This window comes from Drosophila bipectinata, chromosome 3R (genome assembly GCF_030179905.1).
Source record: "Drosophila bipectinata strain 14024-0381.07 chromosome 3R, DbipHiC1v2, whole genome shotgun sequence".
Classification (NCBI taxonomy): Eukaryota; Metazoa; Arthropoda; class Insecta; order Diptera; family Drosophilidae; genus Drosophila; species Drosophila bipectinata.
The window spans coordinates 23386513-23401399 of record NC_091739.1 but is presented as its reverse complement, the minus strand read 5'-3'; the positions used below and the strand labels follow the sequence as shown (position 1 = coordinate 23401399).

The following is a 14887-nucleotide window of genomic DNA, read 5'->3' as shown; positions in this document are numbered from 1 at the left end:
TTTTTTGGCAGATATGGGCACGCTAACCGATAACCGATAGCACACCTGCCCATAGCTTGACAACTCTGCCCCTGCCTCTTGCTCGTTTGTAATTGTATATTGTATATATATACATATATATTCATACATATATATGTCCGAGTCCGAGTGTGGAATTATCATTTTTTTGTTGCCGAAAAACAGTGTTCCGTGGAGAGAGCTCGCGGCATCCTAAATGGCATTGCACCATCGCCAGGAGCGAGCTGAGCGACGAATACCAACGAATACCAGCGTCCCGTGTCCAAGATTCTGTGTCTAGCTCCCCGATTCTCGATTTCTAGCTCGCGACTCCTGAGGCGGCTTTCCCATTTCGGCCGCCAGATCAGCCAGAGCGGCCAGATCCACCATGTGCGAGGTGTGCGCGGACTTCCAGAATCTCCTGGAACTATGTAAGTCAGCCAACTGACCGCCCGCCACCCGCAACCCCTTTTTTCACCCACTTCTTTTCCATCCCCCCCCGCTTTCCTTACAGACGAGGTGCGCGTGGCCAGCTCGGAGCTTAAGTTCCAGTTGCTGCTGAAGAGCGAGATCGAGACGAGCTTCAACTACATCCAGTCGTGGCCGCAGCGCCAGTGCATGTGCCTGTATCGGGACTCAAAAAACTATGACCGCTTTAATCTGGTGGTTCAGTCGCTCATCTGCCTTACGGTACAGCATTTAAAACACATCGACCAGCTCATCGACAACTACAAACGGTTGACTGCGAGCGCCGCTCAAGTGGTGGCCCAGGCGCAAGCCCAGCAAAGGGAGCAGCGGGATCAACATCGGGAGGATCCGGATAACCCGGTGGACGGCAAAGACTTAGCTCCTTCAGGCGAAGAGACTAAGGAGGACCATGGTGATACCGCCGCCGCTGGCGATGGGCCGGCGAAAAAGGCCGGTCCCAGCACTCCTCCTCCTCCGCCACCACCGCCGCCATCTGTTCAGCACAAAACCCACCTGCAGTACACTGAGGAGCCCTGGATCCTGCCCGAAGTGGAGAAGCTATTGGTGCTGGTTTCAAAGGTGTTCTTGCTCAACTTCCCGCTGTACATCGCTCACAAGCATGGAATGCACTCGCGGCTGGACGATTTGCAGGCAGAAGAGGCCCACCATCTGGCCCTAATTTGCGACCTGCACGATAACGACCTGCCCATTTATCTTCTCCGGAACGTGAGCCTCTTCTGTAATTCCGGTGGGTTCGGTGCGATGTCGTTGTGCTTTGAGCACCCAGACCTGCCGGTGTCCACAGCTCACTCTATGACTGCCGCAGTCTCGAACGTGAAGCTCTGGCTCAACTACCACTGTAACACCCAGCTGTTCGTGCCGCTGCGCAGCCGCATTCTGCAGTATATGTGCAAGCTCTCGGACCAGAGTCTGCGGTCAGCAGCCACGCGGGCCATGGCCGATTTTGTATGGTCCTCGATGCGGGATCCCCTGGACGTGGCTGTCAACTTTGACACAGAGGGTCTGGCTCTGGCCTTCAAGTACTTTACGTCTACAACTCTTACTATGCGGTTGGCAGGTGAGAACTTACTGGATTTTAGATATATCTTTATTAGTATAAGTATTATTTAATATAAAGAGCTTTATTTTATTTCAAATCCGACTACAAATGGACTACCATTACAGGTATGGCTCAAATAAATGCACACATTAACTTGTTCAACGAAATCTGCACCACGGAGACGGTAAATGAGGTGGAACTCTTTGGTCAAAGGATTGCCAATTGGCTAACAGAGAACCACATTGTGCAGCACCTATTTGGCCCGAACCTCCACGTTGAAATCGTGAAGCAGGCTCACGTGCTGCTGAACTTCCTGGCGGTCGAGAATCAGATCTCCGAGGAAGATATCAAGCTCATCTGGCAGGCTACACAGCTCAAACACTGCTCGAAGACAATCTTTGACATTCTTCCATCGCTGGTCAAGAACCTGGCGCCTCGTCCTGCGATGCATCTCTACTCGCTTCTCTGCCGCATGGACCCCAAGGAGCACACCGAACAGAGCATTTATATTGCATCTGCATTGACCAAGTTGCTTTGGACGCGTGACTGTTCCCGCAGCCAAATGAACTTGATGCAGGATCACTTACTGGGCTCGAATGTCACAGCTTCCAGCTCGGATAGCGGCAGCATTGAGGGCAGCAACACGGAGGATGACCATGTGGGGGCAGACGATAGCAGCATCGCTAGTGGCGGGGCTGGCGGAGGCGCAGGCCACAAAAGCCCCATTGACGGAGTCACTCCCTGCAAGCAGGCCAGGCACCGGCGTCACATCTGCGACCCAACCACCGAGAAGGGAAAGCAACTGAGTCCAGATGACATGGCAAAAGTTGATATAGTGTAAGTATCTACCCGAATCGAAGTATCTATTTTGGCTCACTATGTGATCCTTGCAGGAACAACCGCATTGTTAACATCATCGACAATACGAGCAGTGAGGAGGAACTGCAGTCACGGGCCGCCCTAGAGCTGCAGCTTCATCGCAGCCGAAAGAAAACCACAAACAAACGGCGTCGGCAGAAGGCAAGCAAACAGATCCTCCTGCCCCATGAGCTGGTGGAGATCTGGGATGGAGCCGAGGACGTTCCCAGCAGCGACGAGGCGGACGCCGACGGTGACGGTGATGGAGATGCTGAAGGCGAAGGCGAGCTGTTGGCCGATAGCGACGAGTGCAGCGATGGAGCAACCAGTCAGCTGGTGCCCGCTGCCGTTCTGAAGCACCTCCAGGGCGAGGGTCCCTACATTCGGGCCATCGAAACAAATATTAGCGAGTTGCTTAGCGGCGCCGAGAACGATGGCAGTTACTCCTCACCAATGAGCAACAAGTCGGAGAAAAACCTGGCCGATTTCGATGATGAGGATGTATCGCCCTGCGAAGAGGAACTGGCACAACTGGTCAGCTCCCGGGCAAACTGTCGTGAGGTTCCGCCTGCCTTCGCCGCCGCTGCCGCAGCTATGATGGTGGCACAGTCGGCGATGGCCATGCAGAAATCCGGTGAGAGTAATGTGGCCGCAGCAGCTGCCGCTGTGGCGGCCGCCGCTGCTGCCACTGGAAGTGCCCAGCAGCAGCTGGTGGCTATGAATCGCCAAGCCACTGCTGCCGCTGCTGCTGCTGCGGCGGCAGCCAAAGCCAAGTCGGATTCGGATGTGGATCTCTTAGAGGTCGCAACGGCCAGCAAGCAGCATCACTCGCCCAAGGCGAGTCAAGTCTCGGTTGGCCCCTCCTCCATGCAGCCCTCCTTCAAACTGAACGATGTCTGTCAGCCGGGGAATACCTTGCTCTGGGATCTGCTCCAAGACGATAAGATTGTAAGAGTTGCTATTTCTCAAAACCTTAACAATTTATAAACTACTTTATTTTTAGGGTCAACTGGGTGAGTCTCTGGCACTGGAGGCGGAGAAGGCCCTGGCCACCCTGCTCTGCTTCAGCATGGACCGCCAGTTGAGGACCAAGTTCATCGAAGGCTGCTTGTATAATGTGGCCAACAACCGAAGCGTTATTGTGAGCCTGCGTTTGCTGCCAAAGCTGTTCGCGTCGTTCCAGCAGTTCCGGCCATCAGACACCCATTCCATGACCCTTTGGGCCGAGCGCAACCACCGGATGATGCATTGTTTCTTCAATAACATTCGTTACTATGCTCGTCGACATGCCGAGCAGCTGGTAACTCAAAACGGAGACCAGCAACCGCAGCAGCATCACCAGCTCTATACGCACAAGACGCAAGTCTCAGTGCGCCTGCAGTTCCTCTCCTCGATCTTTTCAACGGTTGGCTCGCCGAAGAGTTTCCGCCTTACGCTCGAACAGCTGGACTCTCTGTGGGAGTGGCTGGCCCACGATCCGGAGTGCGCCGACTGCTACTTTTCGTGGCTTCAGGCCCAGGCCAAAGGGGGCGACCAGCACGCTCTCGGCATTGATGCTCTCCAGCATTTGTATCTGAAGAAACTCCCCGAGCTGCGACCGGAGGAGTTCTCTATGGTCGCGCTGGGGTTGTTCCAACAGCTCTGCAGCTTCGCTCGCATTGCCATGGCCGAGTACGACAAGCATAGCGAACAGATCTCGTCCAGTGCCAGCGCCGTGGGAATGTATCACCTGTGGAAGATAGCCCTGCGTGCCCAGAGCAACGAGGTGTCGCTTGCGGCCATCCAGTACATAAATATGTACTACATGGGTCAGCAGCTGCGGCTGGAGAAGGAGTTTGTCTCCCAGTGCATGGACAACCTGGTCCAGGCAGCCACGGCCCTAGAAAGGTTAGTTTTTTATTCCAAACCCATTGCACCTAACTATGTTTTCCCAAACCCCTTCCAGCATTGACGACGAGAATGCCCTCATGCGAGTCCAACGCGGACTTCTGCTGCTTAATACCCACCTGGACACATTCCGGCGTCGCTACGCTTTCCACTTGCGCCGTTGGGCCATTGAGGGAAAGGGCATCGGTTCGCATAGTAACCTCAAAAACGAGGGAGCAGGTCCTCCGCTGCGGATCGTCCTCCAACAGGCAGGGCTGTCGGAGAAGAGCCTGCTGCAGATGCACGCCTGCGATCTTATTGCGGACCTGAAGGCGGAAGTATCCAAGTGGTGGGAAAGCCTGCAGACCGGCTTGGCCGCTCCAGTGCTGGGCCTGCTCCTAAGCGACGGCCCGCTGCGCATCATCACCCAGGGACAGGAGCTGACTTCGGACTACGACGAACGGAGCTTGGGTGATGCCGGATTCAAGGATAATCAGATTGTATACGTATCCCTGGGAGGACGGGGGGCCCGGAGAAAGGAATCCAACCTGGAACACCCCTCCATGCTGCCACCCCCTCCCAAGGAGTGCCTGCCCACGGTGCTCCTGTTGCAGCCGAAGTACTTTGAAAAGCTCTTCTGCCTGATGCAAACCTTGGGGGACATGAAGCCCCAAGCCTCGGCCACGAATCTCCAGCACCATACCAAGGCGCAACTATTGTCGCGTCGAGTGTGGGACATCCTGGCTATGCTACCCACCAATCCGCACATACTGGATGCTTTCAAGAGTTTGGTGGCGGAACTCGCTGAAGTGGAGCGTCTGGACGCCAGCAACGAAGAGGAGCAGCTGGCCGCCAAGCGGAAACAGATAAAGCAGAAGTTTCGGGACCTTCTGGACCCCAACAACCTTCAGAAGTTTATGTATTCGCTGCACATAGTGGAAAGCTTGGCCCTAAGCTCCGGTTCCAGGCGGTTGGAATCCAATGGAAACCAGGAACAAATACGAATCAAGAAATCCTCGATGGGTCGAAGGCGCAACAGCAACGAACCACCTACTCTGGAAGCCAAACAGGGCAAGGAGCAGTTGTGCGAATTGGAAGCCCCACTGACACCGACACCGAATCCTGGCCAGCAGGATGGAGAAACGGAGGCCAGTAGCAGCAGTGGCGGCGACAAGGAGAATCAACCCAAGCAGCACAGCAAGCGGCAGAAGAAGAGCGAATCCCTTGAGCTCGAAAAGGAGCGTCCTCTGGGCTGCTCTACGCCTCCTTCGCCAGCTCCTCCGCTGGCCGCACTCTCTGGAATGGAGCGGTCCGAAAATAAGTGGAGCGAGGCGTTCGTCAAGTGCGGCGGCCTGCGGCATCTCTATGAGATCTTCAGCGGCGGGCAGCTGCAGCAAAGTGCCCACCCCAAGGAGTTGGCATTGAACGAGTGGCGGCATGATTGCCTGGCCAGTTTGTTGAGAATCCTGTGGCTGCTGGGCTTCGAAGAGCTGCAATCGCCAGACGTCCATGTGCTAATGTCGCGTCCACACCCCTTCATGCTGCAACTAATGGAGGTGCCCCAGTGCTTGGTTCGTCTCTCCTCGATTCTGAACGATGAAGTGCATCAACAACAACAGCCGGTGACGTCGGCCAGCTCCCTAGTCTTTCCCTATCAGTTCCACCAGCTGCGCACCGGATTCTGGGGACGGTCTCAGCTCATCCAGTTCGCTATGAACATCCTGGTGAGCTTTGTGCACGCATCGGCGGAAGCCAGGAGACTTCTCTGGGCGCAGTCGGACACGGATCACTGCCGTTGGCTGCAAAAGTTCATCCTCGAGGATCCGGAGCCTGCGGTACGACGGGAGATCTGCGCTGGCCTTTACCGCATATGCTTAGGAAACGCACACAGCTACCGACTCCTGCTTGCTCCTCTGCTGCACAAGTTGATAGCCCTGTTGCCGTTGGCCGAACAGATGAGCTCCGCCACCCAGCACACGCAGTTCCTGCTCTCCGAAGAAGGCAAGGAGCCGTACGGACCTGCCTGCCGAGATTACTTCTGGCTACTGGCCCGTCTGGTGGACACTCTCTCGCCGGAAATGGTCGCCGAAGAACATATCGATATTGAAGTGCTGTGCGAGAGCATTTCCCAGAGCATCCTTACTCGTGAATACCTGGAGCTTCGCCACGGGTTCCAGGACGACGGCCTGGTTGGTCTGTTGAACCTCATGTCCAACCTCATCAAGTACGACACCACCTTCAAGTTCACTCCCAAAGCGTTGTCCTTCATCGAACAGTTGATTGGCTTCCTGTTCGACATGCCCTCCCCGGCGGATCGCCAGAAGCCCAAGTGCAAGTCGGGAACTTCCAGGGCAGCCGCCTATGATCTTCTAGTAGAGCTGTGCCGGGGATGTGCCACCAATTACGCATATCTCCATGGTAGACTACTGGCGCAACATAAATCCGGACCCAAGCAACCGTATCCGTGGGACTACTGGCCTAGAGATGAAGGGAGATCCGAATGCGGCTATGTTGGACTCACAAACTTGGGTGCCACGTGCTATATGGCCTCGTGCATTCAGCATCTATACATGATGCCTCAGGCGCGTGCAGCTGTATTACGGATTCCGCCGGCAGGTGCCCAGAAGCATGCACCCACGCTGTTGGAGCTCCAGAGGATGTTCGCGTATCTGCTGGAATCCGAACGGAAAGCTTACAATCCTCGCAGCTTTTGCCGAGTTTATCAGATGGACCACCAGCCTCTAAACACCGGCGAACAGAAGGACATGGCTGAGTTCTTCATCGACCTGGTGTCCAAACTAGAAGAGATGACCCCCGACCTGAAGCACCTGGTGAAGAGGCTTTTTTGCGGCACTCTGAGCAACAACGTGGTTTCGTTGGACTGTGGCCACGTCTCCCGAACAGCTGAAGAGTTCTACACGGTTCGCTGCCAGGTGGCGGACATGAGAAACCTGCAAGAGTCCCTCGACGAAGTCACCGTTAAGGACACCCTGGAGGGAGACAACATGTACACGTGCTCGCAGTGCGGAAAGAAGGTTCGCGCCGAAAAACGAGCCTGCTTTAAGAAGCTTCCACAGATACTGTGCTTCAACACGATGCGCTATACCTTCAACATGGTGACGATGCTCAAGGAGAAGGTCAACACACACTTCTCCTTTCCGCTGCGCCTGAACATGTGCCACTACGTTGAGAAGACCCTAATGCCGCAACAGTACAAGGAGGATCGTGAGAAGCGTCAGCGGGAGAAGGAAAGCGAAAGGGCTGAGTCCGGAAGCGATGAGAATGCCAACGAAAAGGCGGAAGCCACTTTGGACGCCGACATCGAAGAGTGCTATGAGTGAGTATTTCTGGAATAAGACATCCCGAACTGCAAGATTAATGTATTTGGAACCTCCTCCAGGTACGAGCTTGTTGGTGTAACCGTGCACACGGGCACTGCCGATGGTGGTCATTACTACAGCTTTATAAAGGAGCGCACGAAGACCAGCTATCATCCACACGAGCGATGGTTTCTGTTCAACGATGCCGAGGTGAAACCCTTCGATCCCTCCCAGATAGCGGCCGAATGCTTTGGTGGCGAGATGACGGTAAGCATTTTAAGTCATTGACATAGGGAACCCCTAAAATCTTTAACTTTGCAGAGCAAAACCTACGATTCGGTGACGGAGAAGTACTTGGACTTTAGTTTCGAGAAGACAAACTCGGCCTACATGCTCTTCTATGAACGTCGCCTGCCTGAGCATCTCCAACGCCGCCACTCGGAGCTGTTGGTCACTCCAACGCCAAGCCCAACCATAGAGGAGAAGTCTGAGCCGGAGGAAGCCACTAAAATGGAAACCAGCACTGAAAGTAAGGTGGACGTGGATGTGGAAGGGGATGGAGATGGCGATGAAAAGGGAGTGGAGAAGGAGCAGCCAGTCAAGGACGAAAACCAGCCAACAGTTCTTCCTGAAAAGGAAGTCACAGAGTCCAAACTGGAAGAAACGGAACAAGAGAAGAAAGAGGACGTTGCGCCGACGCAAGGCCCTGAAAAAGAAGAAGCTGAGAGCCGGCAAGTTGAATCAACGAATGATAAGGAAAAGGAGGAGGTGGAGGTGGAACCCAAAACAGCCAATTGTGATAACCATAAGCCAAGAAACAACAGCCCGACTAAGGCGAGCAACGATTCCCAGCCCTCTACTTCGAAGGCAGCCCAGAAGTTGCTTCTATTTCGTCCATTGTTGAACAAGGAGCTGGAGGATTGGATCTGGCAGGACAACAGGCAGTTCCTGCAAGATCGAAACATCTTCGAGCATACCTATTTCAAGTAAGTTCTCTTGATTTCTTATTAAGACCTAAAGCTAATAGTTTCCCGTTGCAGTTTCATGTGGCAAATCTGTGGCCACATACCACAGTCCTTGATCTCGGAAACGGACGTTACCTGCATGGCAGCCAAATTGTCAGTATCCTTCTTCATTGAGACCTTTATTCACGCCAAGGAAAAGGTGGGTGATTCTACTTGAAATGTAAAACATCATATTACTTTTATATTTTTTCCTTTAGCCCACGATGGTCCCCTGGGTGGAGCTGCTGACGAAGCAGTTTAATGCCAGTCAGGAGGCTTGCGAGTGGTTCCTCTCGCACATGTCCTTGGAGCCCTTCTGGCCCGTCCAGGTCCTCATCCAGTGTCCCAATCAAATGGTGCGCCAGATGTTCCAGCGCTTAGTCATTCATGTCATCCAGCGACTTCGGTAATTCTACCATAAACCTTGTTCAGTGATAAGCATAGCTTATGTATTCCTTTGACAGTGCCTCCCATGCGGATCTGTATTTGGATGTGGAAACGGACGAGAACGACAAGGAGCTGATTGGCCAGGCGTCGTGCGTTACCCGGTTCATCGGGTCACTCATTTCGCTATTGGAGCATGGGGCGCGGTCGCACCTGCGCCATTTGTCCGAGTACTTTGGTCTTCTGTGTGAGTTCTCGCGCATGGGAGACGAAGAGGCCATGTTCCTGCTGCGCATTGGAATTCTGAAGAGCCTGGTTGACTTTTACTTGGGCCACAAGCAATCGGACAGCGTTAGTTGACCAGACTTTAAACATTTCAAAGTTTTAATCGGTTTTTGTCATCCATCAGATCGACATCAGCTCGGACAATGAAGACAACTCATCCGACGAGGCCCTGTCGGTGGAGAAAATGCGACCAGCCTCGCTGGATAAGATGATCGCGCTGTGTGCCAGCTTGGTCGAACGGTCCCGGGGACCAGACTTCCGACTGAGGCTGTCGCCAAAAGACTTCAATGCGATAGCCGGCGGCAAGGTGATACTCAAAAAGCTAGAAAGCGTTGTCTATTCCATTTAACCAATGCACCAATCAAGAACCTCACCAATCCACCACCCAGCACCTAACCCGCATCCAAAAATAGTCAAGATAAAAAAAAAAAAGCCATATCGATTCCATAATCCAATGCGTTTCTTTAGTTCTTTTTTCTTTGAATTCGTGTTAAATGTTTCGCATATATATTTCTTAGGGGTTTCCATTTTTGTACCAACAAATAAAGGATGGCATAAATCCGCACCAGACCAAGCACTTAATCCACGCCCTCTGTCGTTGGGATGAGCGCCTCGCCACCCAGATCATAGGCATGCTCTTCGCCTCGGTCACCAAGCACACAGAGTTGTGTGCTCCTTTCTTCAAACTACTAACCCTTCTTACAGAGACGCAGGGCGGTCCTGTGGGCCTGCCCTGCTTCACCCAGCTCATCCTGCCGCGTATGTGGGATGCTGCCGAGTACTGTCCGCAGTCGGTGCTAGACTGGCTCTCGTTGCAGGCCACCAAGAACAAAATCGCCCATGCCTGGATCCTTCAGTCCGCGGAGCAATGGCTCGAGCAGTTCCTGCTCGCTCACGACAACACGCGTGTAAGAAATGGTAAGAGTTGTGGCACATAGTCTTCAACTATATGGTTTGATTTAAAACATGTGTGTTTCTTGGCGTAGCTGCCGCCTTTCTGCTGGTGGCTCTCGTACCATCGCAGCCTTTCAGGGCCAACTTTAGAGCCCACTCACAGCACAAGCTCCTGGCCCTTAATCCGCACAGCTACCGGTACGTAATTTGTTAGGGTTTTATGAATATTTGCATCACAAGTTCTTCTTAAAGGGACATCAACAGTGATGCCCAGACGGTCCTGCACCAGGTTATCAACCTTCTCCTGCGCCTGCTCCGACCAGCAAGGGTCTATGCAGACATTACTGCTCATGGTACCACCAAGCTAACCGCCTATTTCAACCTGCTCAGCTACTGTATGGTTTCAAAGACTGAAAAACTAATGGCAAGTTTGACAGCATTTTTACAAAAACTACTTAAATGTGATATAATGGGAGGTACTTGCCTAATCGTTTACAGATAGGACCGTTCATGCGCTCCTTGTGGGAGCTGTTCCACCCGCGCCTCTCGGAGCCAAGTGTTCCGGCCCATCACAACAAGCACGCACTTCTGACATTCTGGCACCATTCGCTTGTAGACTGTCCGGAGAATGCTGCCCAAGTTGCCAACTGTCCGGAAATAACGCGCAATATTGCATTTAACTATATTCTGTAAGAAGTCTATGGGGTTTCAAATAGTAGAAGAATTAATCCAAAACTCACTGTTCTTCAGGGCCGACCATGACGATGCGGAAATAGTCACCTACAACCGATCTATGCTGCCCGCCTACTACGGATTACTGCGACTGTGCTGCGAGCAGAGCCGAGCCTTGACCCGTCAGTTATCCCAGCACCAGAACCTGCAGTGGGCATTCAAAAATATCACTCCACATCCTACCCAGTACGCCTCTGCCGTGGACGAGCTCTTCAAGTTGATGGCTCTTTTTGCGACTCGTCATCCGGACGCCAGTGAGCAGGAGAAGCTCGATGTCACCCAATTCCGAAGAGCAGTAATTGTGGCGTACACCAGCAGCTTGGATGCTCGAGTTTCCTGGTCAACACTGATCAATGCTCTCAAGATACTTGGTAAGCATTTTTTTTTATTTTTTCACCTTCAAAAAGGGATATCCAAAGGATCCCCTTAAAAAATGGGGAAAATGCATGAAGGCCCTAATAGGCTCCACAGCGATTGCTATATCTTAAGTAATAATTATCAGATTCTTGCGGGGAATACCTTAAACGATTTGTAGATCGATTCTCCATCGATCTGCATCAAAATCTAGGAACAAATAAATTTTCAGATTACATACATATTAAATTTTAGAGTATACATATTAATCTATCATATATTTTCAGTGGACAACGAGGAGGACCGTATGTTGGTGATCTTCAATGGCGGCATTGAAATGTGCTTCGAGGCACTGCACACGCTCCATTCCATGCACCATGAGGCTACAGCCTGCCATGTGGCTGGGGACCTCTTCGACCTGCTGGGCGAAATGCTGCTGCTGCTGGCGACACTCCGCACGCGCACCGATAGTCCTGCCCAGAAGAAGCAACAGCAGCAGCAGCTGGAACACCAGTTACAGTTGCAACAACAACAGATGCTGCAGAAACAGCAGCAGCAGGCGCAGTCGCAGTCCCAAGCCCCGCAGACGCCTCAGCAGAAGGAGAAGCAGTTGCAGCAACAAATGCAGCAGCACCTGCAACTGCAACAGTTGCAGCAGATGCAGCTCCAGCAGCAGCATTTCCTGCGCCAGCAGCATCAGCACTCCGCATTGGCCAAGGCTTTGCCGGATGCAGTCAAGCGGTTGGCGACTCTCTTGAACACATTCAACTCCCCAGAGATAAGCCGCATGGCGCTGGAGGTGCTCAAGGAACTGGTGCGCAACACCAGTCTAGAGGCTACGAGCATATTGGCACCCATTCTGATCAATTGTCACCTCTCGGTCGCGAACGCTCCCAATGCCATTGGCCCCTTGGGACCCTATTTTCCACGTCGCGGTGCAAAGCACTCGCCGTGGCCATTAGGGGCTAAGAATTCGCCAAGACCACCGCGGCCGATGGTCCAGATGTGCATAGCCTTGGGTGAGCTTACCCCACGTGGCTTGGATGCGGAATACGATGCCCAAGTTGAGGCATTCTACAGGCCGTACCATGACTTTATCGACGTTATGTTGCGAATGTGCGTCAATACGGGCACCCTGAACGATACCCTGGTTAAGCTGCACTGCTTGGTGGCCATCGAGTCGACTCCGCTGCACTTTAACTTCTTCCCGAAGTTTTGGGTGGGCATTCACAACAATGCCATCACGCACAAGTAAGTAATAGCTCCGTTTGGTTTCGTTATTTTATTAACTTTACTCCATAATCCTTTCCAGATATGTTGACCTACTGGTTAAGAACCAACTGCTGGTGGAATACTTACACAATGTTCTGCGGGATGAGCGGAGTATGTTGAAGGATGCATGCGTACGCGAGTTCCTCGAACTCTACTACCACAAGGTGGCCTCCCAGCTGCCTGTAGCGCGCATGATCTACACGATAAACTATGGCATGCACTCCAAGGACGACATAGACGAGTTGTGTGGTGATCTGTTCGCGATCCGTATCATTGCTCAAGCTACTGGAGTGCCAGCGTCAGTGCGAAAGGAACTTCGCGGATCCCTAAGGGCTCTTCAAAATAAGAGCGAGAGATTCAGAAAAGAGGCAGAGCGAGGTAATCCTTACATCCTCAGACCAAAACCCAAATAGATTGCTAATTTTGAATCCTTTTTGCAGATCAATTTCCCAACAAAAAGCAGAAGCGTGATCCCCTTAAGGAAAAGGAAAAGGAGAAAGATCTTATGCAGTCTGAAGGTGAAAGTTCAGACAAGCCGACGGATGTATCCATGGAAGAACCCAGCGGCAGCAGTAATCAGCCAGATGCAGAAGCCACCGTTAAGCCACCTACGCCAGCCGGCAGCGAGGATGAGCAGATGGAAAAGACCTCGATTCCCTCATCGGACGACGAAACAGAGCTTGAGGACGAGCTGGAACCAACGCCGAAGCGTAACAAGAAGGCGGCCAACAAGAAGACGGCACAGGATCGCCTGAATGAAGACCGCGAGAAGCGTCTACTGACACTGAGCACCATGGAGTCGTACATTCAGAGCATTTTCGCTATTCTGAAACGGGATTTAAATGTGTCCTGCACCGGAGTGAGCAAAGAAGCCAGCGAGGAGACATCCAGTGAGGCATCGACATCAGCGGTGGCAGCAGCAAAGGTAGTTGCGCGCCCCAAAGGTGCCTCCACTCCGCCAGAGCCCATGCCTGAGGCGAGCGATGCAAGGGTCGCCAGCATGGAGACGGAAAACGAGGCGACTGCAAATGGAAGCCAGCCAGACGAGTCCCCGGCATCGAGTAGTGGCGATGCATCTGCAACGGCACCCACTCAGGCATCCTCGGCAGCTGTTGCATCCACGTCGCAGGCGACGAGTCCGACACAGATTTAGTTGTCATTCAACGATTTGCTCAGCATTTTGTTCTTCGGCAAGCCATTGGACTGATAGTGGGTTCCAGGGGCTGAGGAAGGCTGAGCTCCTAATCTGTAAGAATTTGTGGCCAAAGGTCATTGTTAGATACACTTAGGCAACCCAAGGTTGGTGCTAATGGTTGACTTGGGGGGCAATCCAATTCCCAAATCCACACAGACATACTAATGAGCGATACAAGCTATATAGCCCGATTCCGATTTCCCCCCTTGGAGCTAAGCAGCTGGATATGAAAAGAAGCATGCTGGGGGAATGGAGTTGGGGCTGATAGATTCTTAGTTAAGCTTAGCCTAGCAACATCTTAAACAAAAAAGTAAACATAAAATAGCACTGTAACAGAATCCCATTCAACATACCCGACCGATACATACATATATTCAATATATAGAGCGATAAATGTATTTAATGTAAGACTTCCAAGCACGCAACCTCCCACAGACCAGCTACCGTAAACGATCCCTTTCGAATGGTTAGTTAAGAGAAAAGTTTAAACGATCCAATGGAACACATTTGTTATGCCAAAAAAATGAAAAAGGAACTATAATCGCGAATCGGTGATGATGTGAGAATTAGAGGCAGCATTATACTACAAATTATGTGTTTAAACGAGAGCAGTTGAAGAATGAGATCAATGAAACGGCTTACGAGACGCTAATATCTATATATGTTGTATTAGATTCATTAAGTATCATTTGTAAAAGGATGCTAAGAACACTTGGTTACTTATTTTTCACGCCCATCCTCCTCCCCCACGCACCGTACACGATAAACACGATATGTTAGAAGTGAAGAACAGATATTATTATATTAGAAAGTAACAAAACCTTTTTAAATATTGGATGTGTTAAAATATGTCATAATCATTTTCAATGTAAATTGCATAACGCAACCAATCGATTGAGTTTTTAGTTCAAGTCCACTAGGGATAAATTGTAATTTTTAGTGCTTAAGGATTGTAGAGAGTTGTTGTCCCAAGTGAAACACAACAGGACAAAAATTATAAATAACTGGCCAGCCCAGCCCAGAAGGGTGGCGCATTATGTTAGGTTTAAGCCCAAAAACCCCCTACAGTAAAGATCGAAAACCACGGAATGTAATGTTGAAAAACAAAATAAATTTAAAAAAACACAAAAACAAATTGCAACACACACAAATCATGAGAATAATAAGTTTAAATGATATGTAATTTAAAAAAAAAGTT

At 51.5% G+C, this 14887-nt stretch overlaps 1 protein-coding gene across 2 annotated transcripts; it reads left to right on the top strand.

The window, feature by feature from the left end:
• The first annotated feature begins 53 nt into the window (after positions 1–53).
• On the top strand, positions 54–14812 carry puf (ubiquitinyl hydrolase 1 puf). Of its 2 annotated transcripts, none has more exons than XM_070280850.1 (20): positions 54–428; positions 512–1543; positions 1651–2362; positions 2419–3331; positions 3387–4270; positions 4329–7586; positions 7650–7836; positions 7891–8555; positions 8610–8733; positions 8792–8979; positions 9038–9308; positions 9367–9549; positions 9761–10160; positions 10229–10334; positions 10401–10560; positions 10635–10825; positions 10887–11239; positions 11510–12473; positions 12535–12872; positions 12935–14812. In XM_070280850.1, the coding sequence occupies exons 1-20, from the start codon at positions 386–388 to the stop codon at positions 13645–13647; spliced, it is 11685 nt and encodes a 3894-aa protein (XP_070136951.1). In that variant the 5' UTR covers positions 54–385; the 3' UTR covers positions 13648–14812. The 2 variants fall into 2 exon arrangements, with proteins under 2 accessions (XP_070136951.1, XP_017089356.2); XM_017233867.3 differs by having other exon boundaries at positions 10389–10560.
• The last annotated feature ends 75 nt before the right edge of the window (positions 14813–14887 follow it).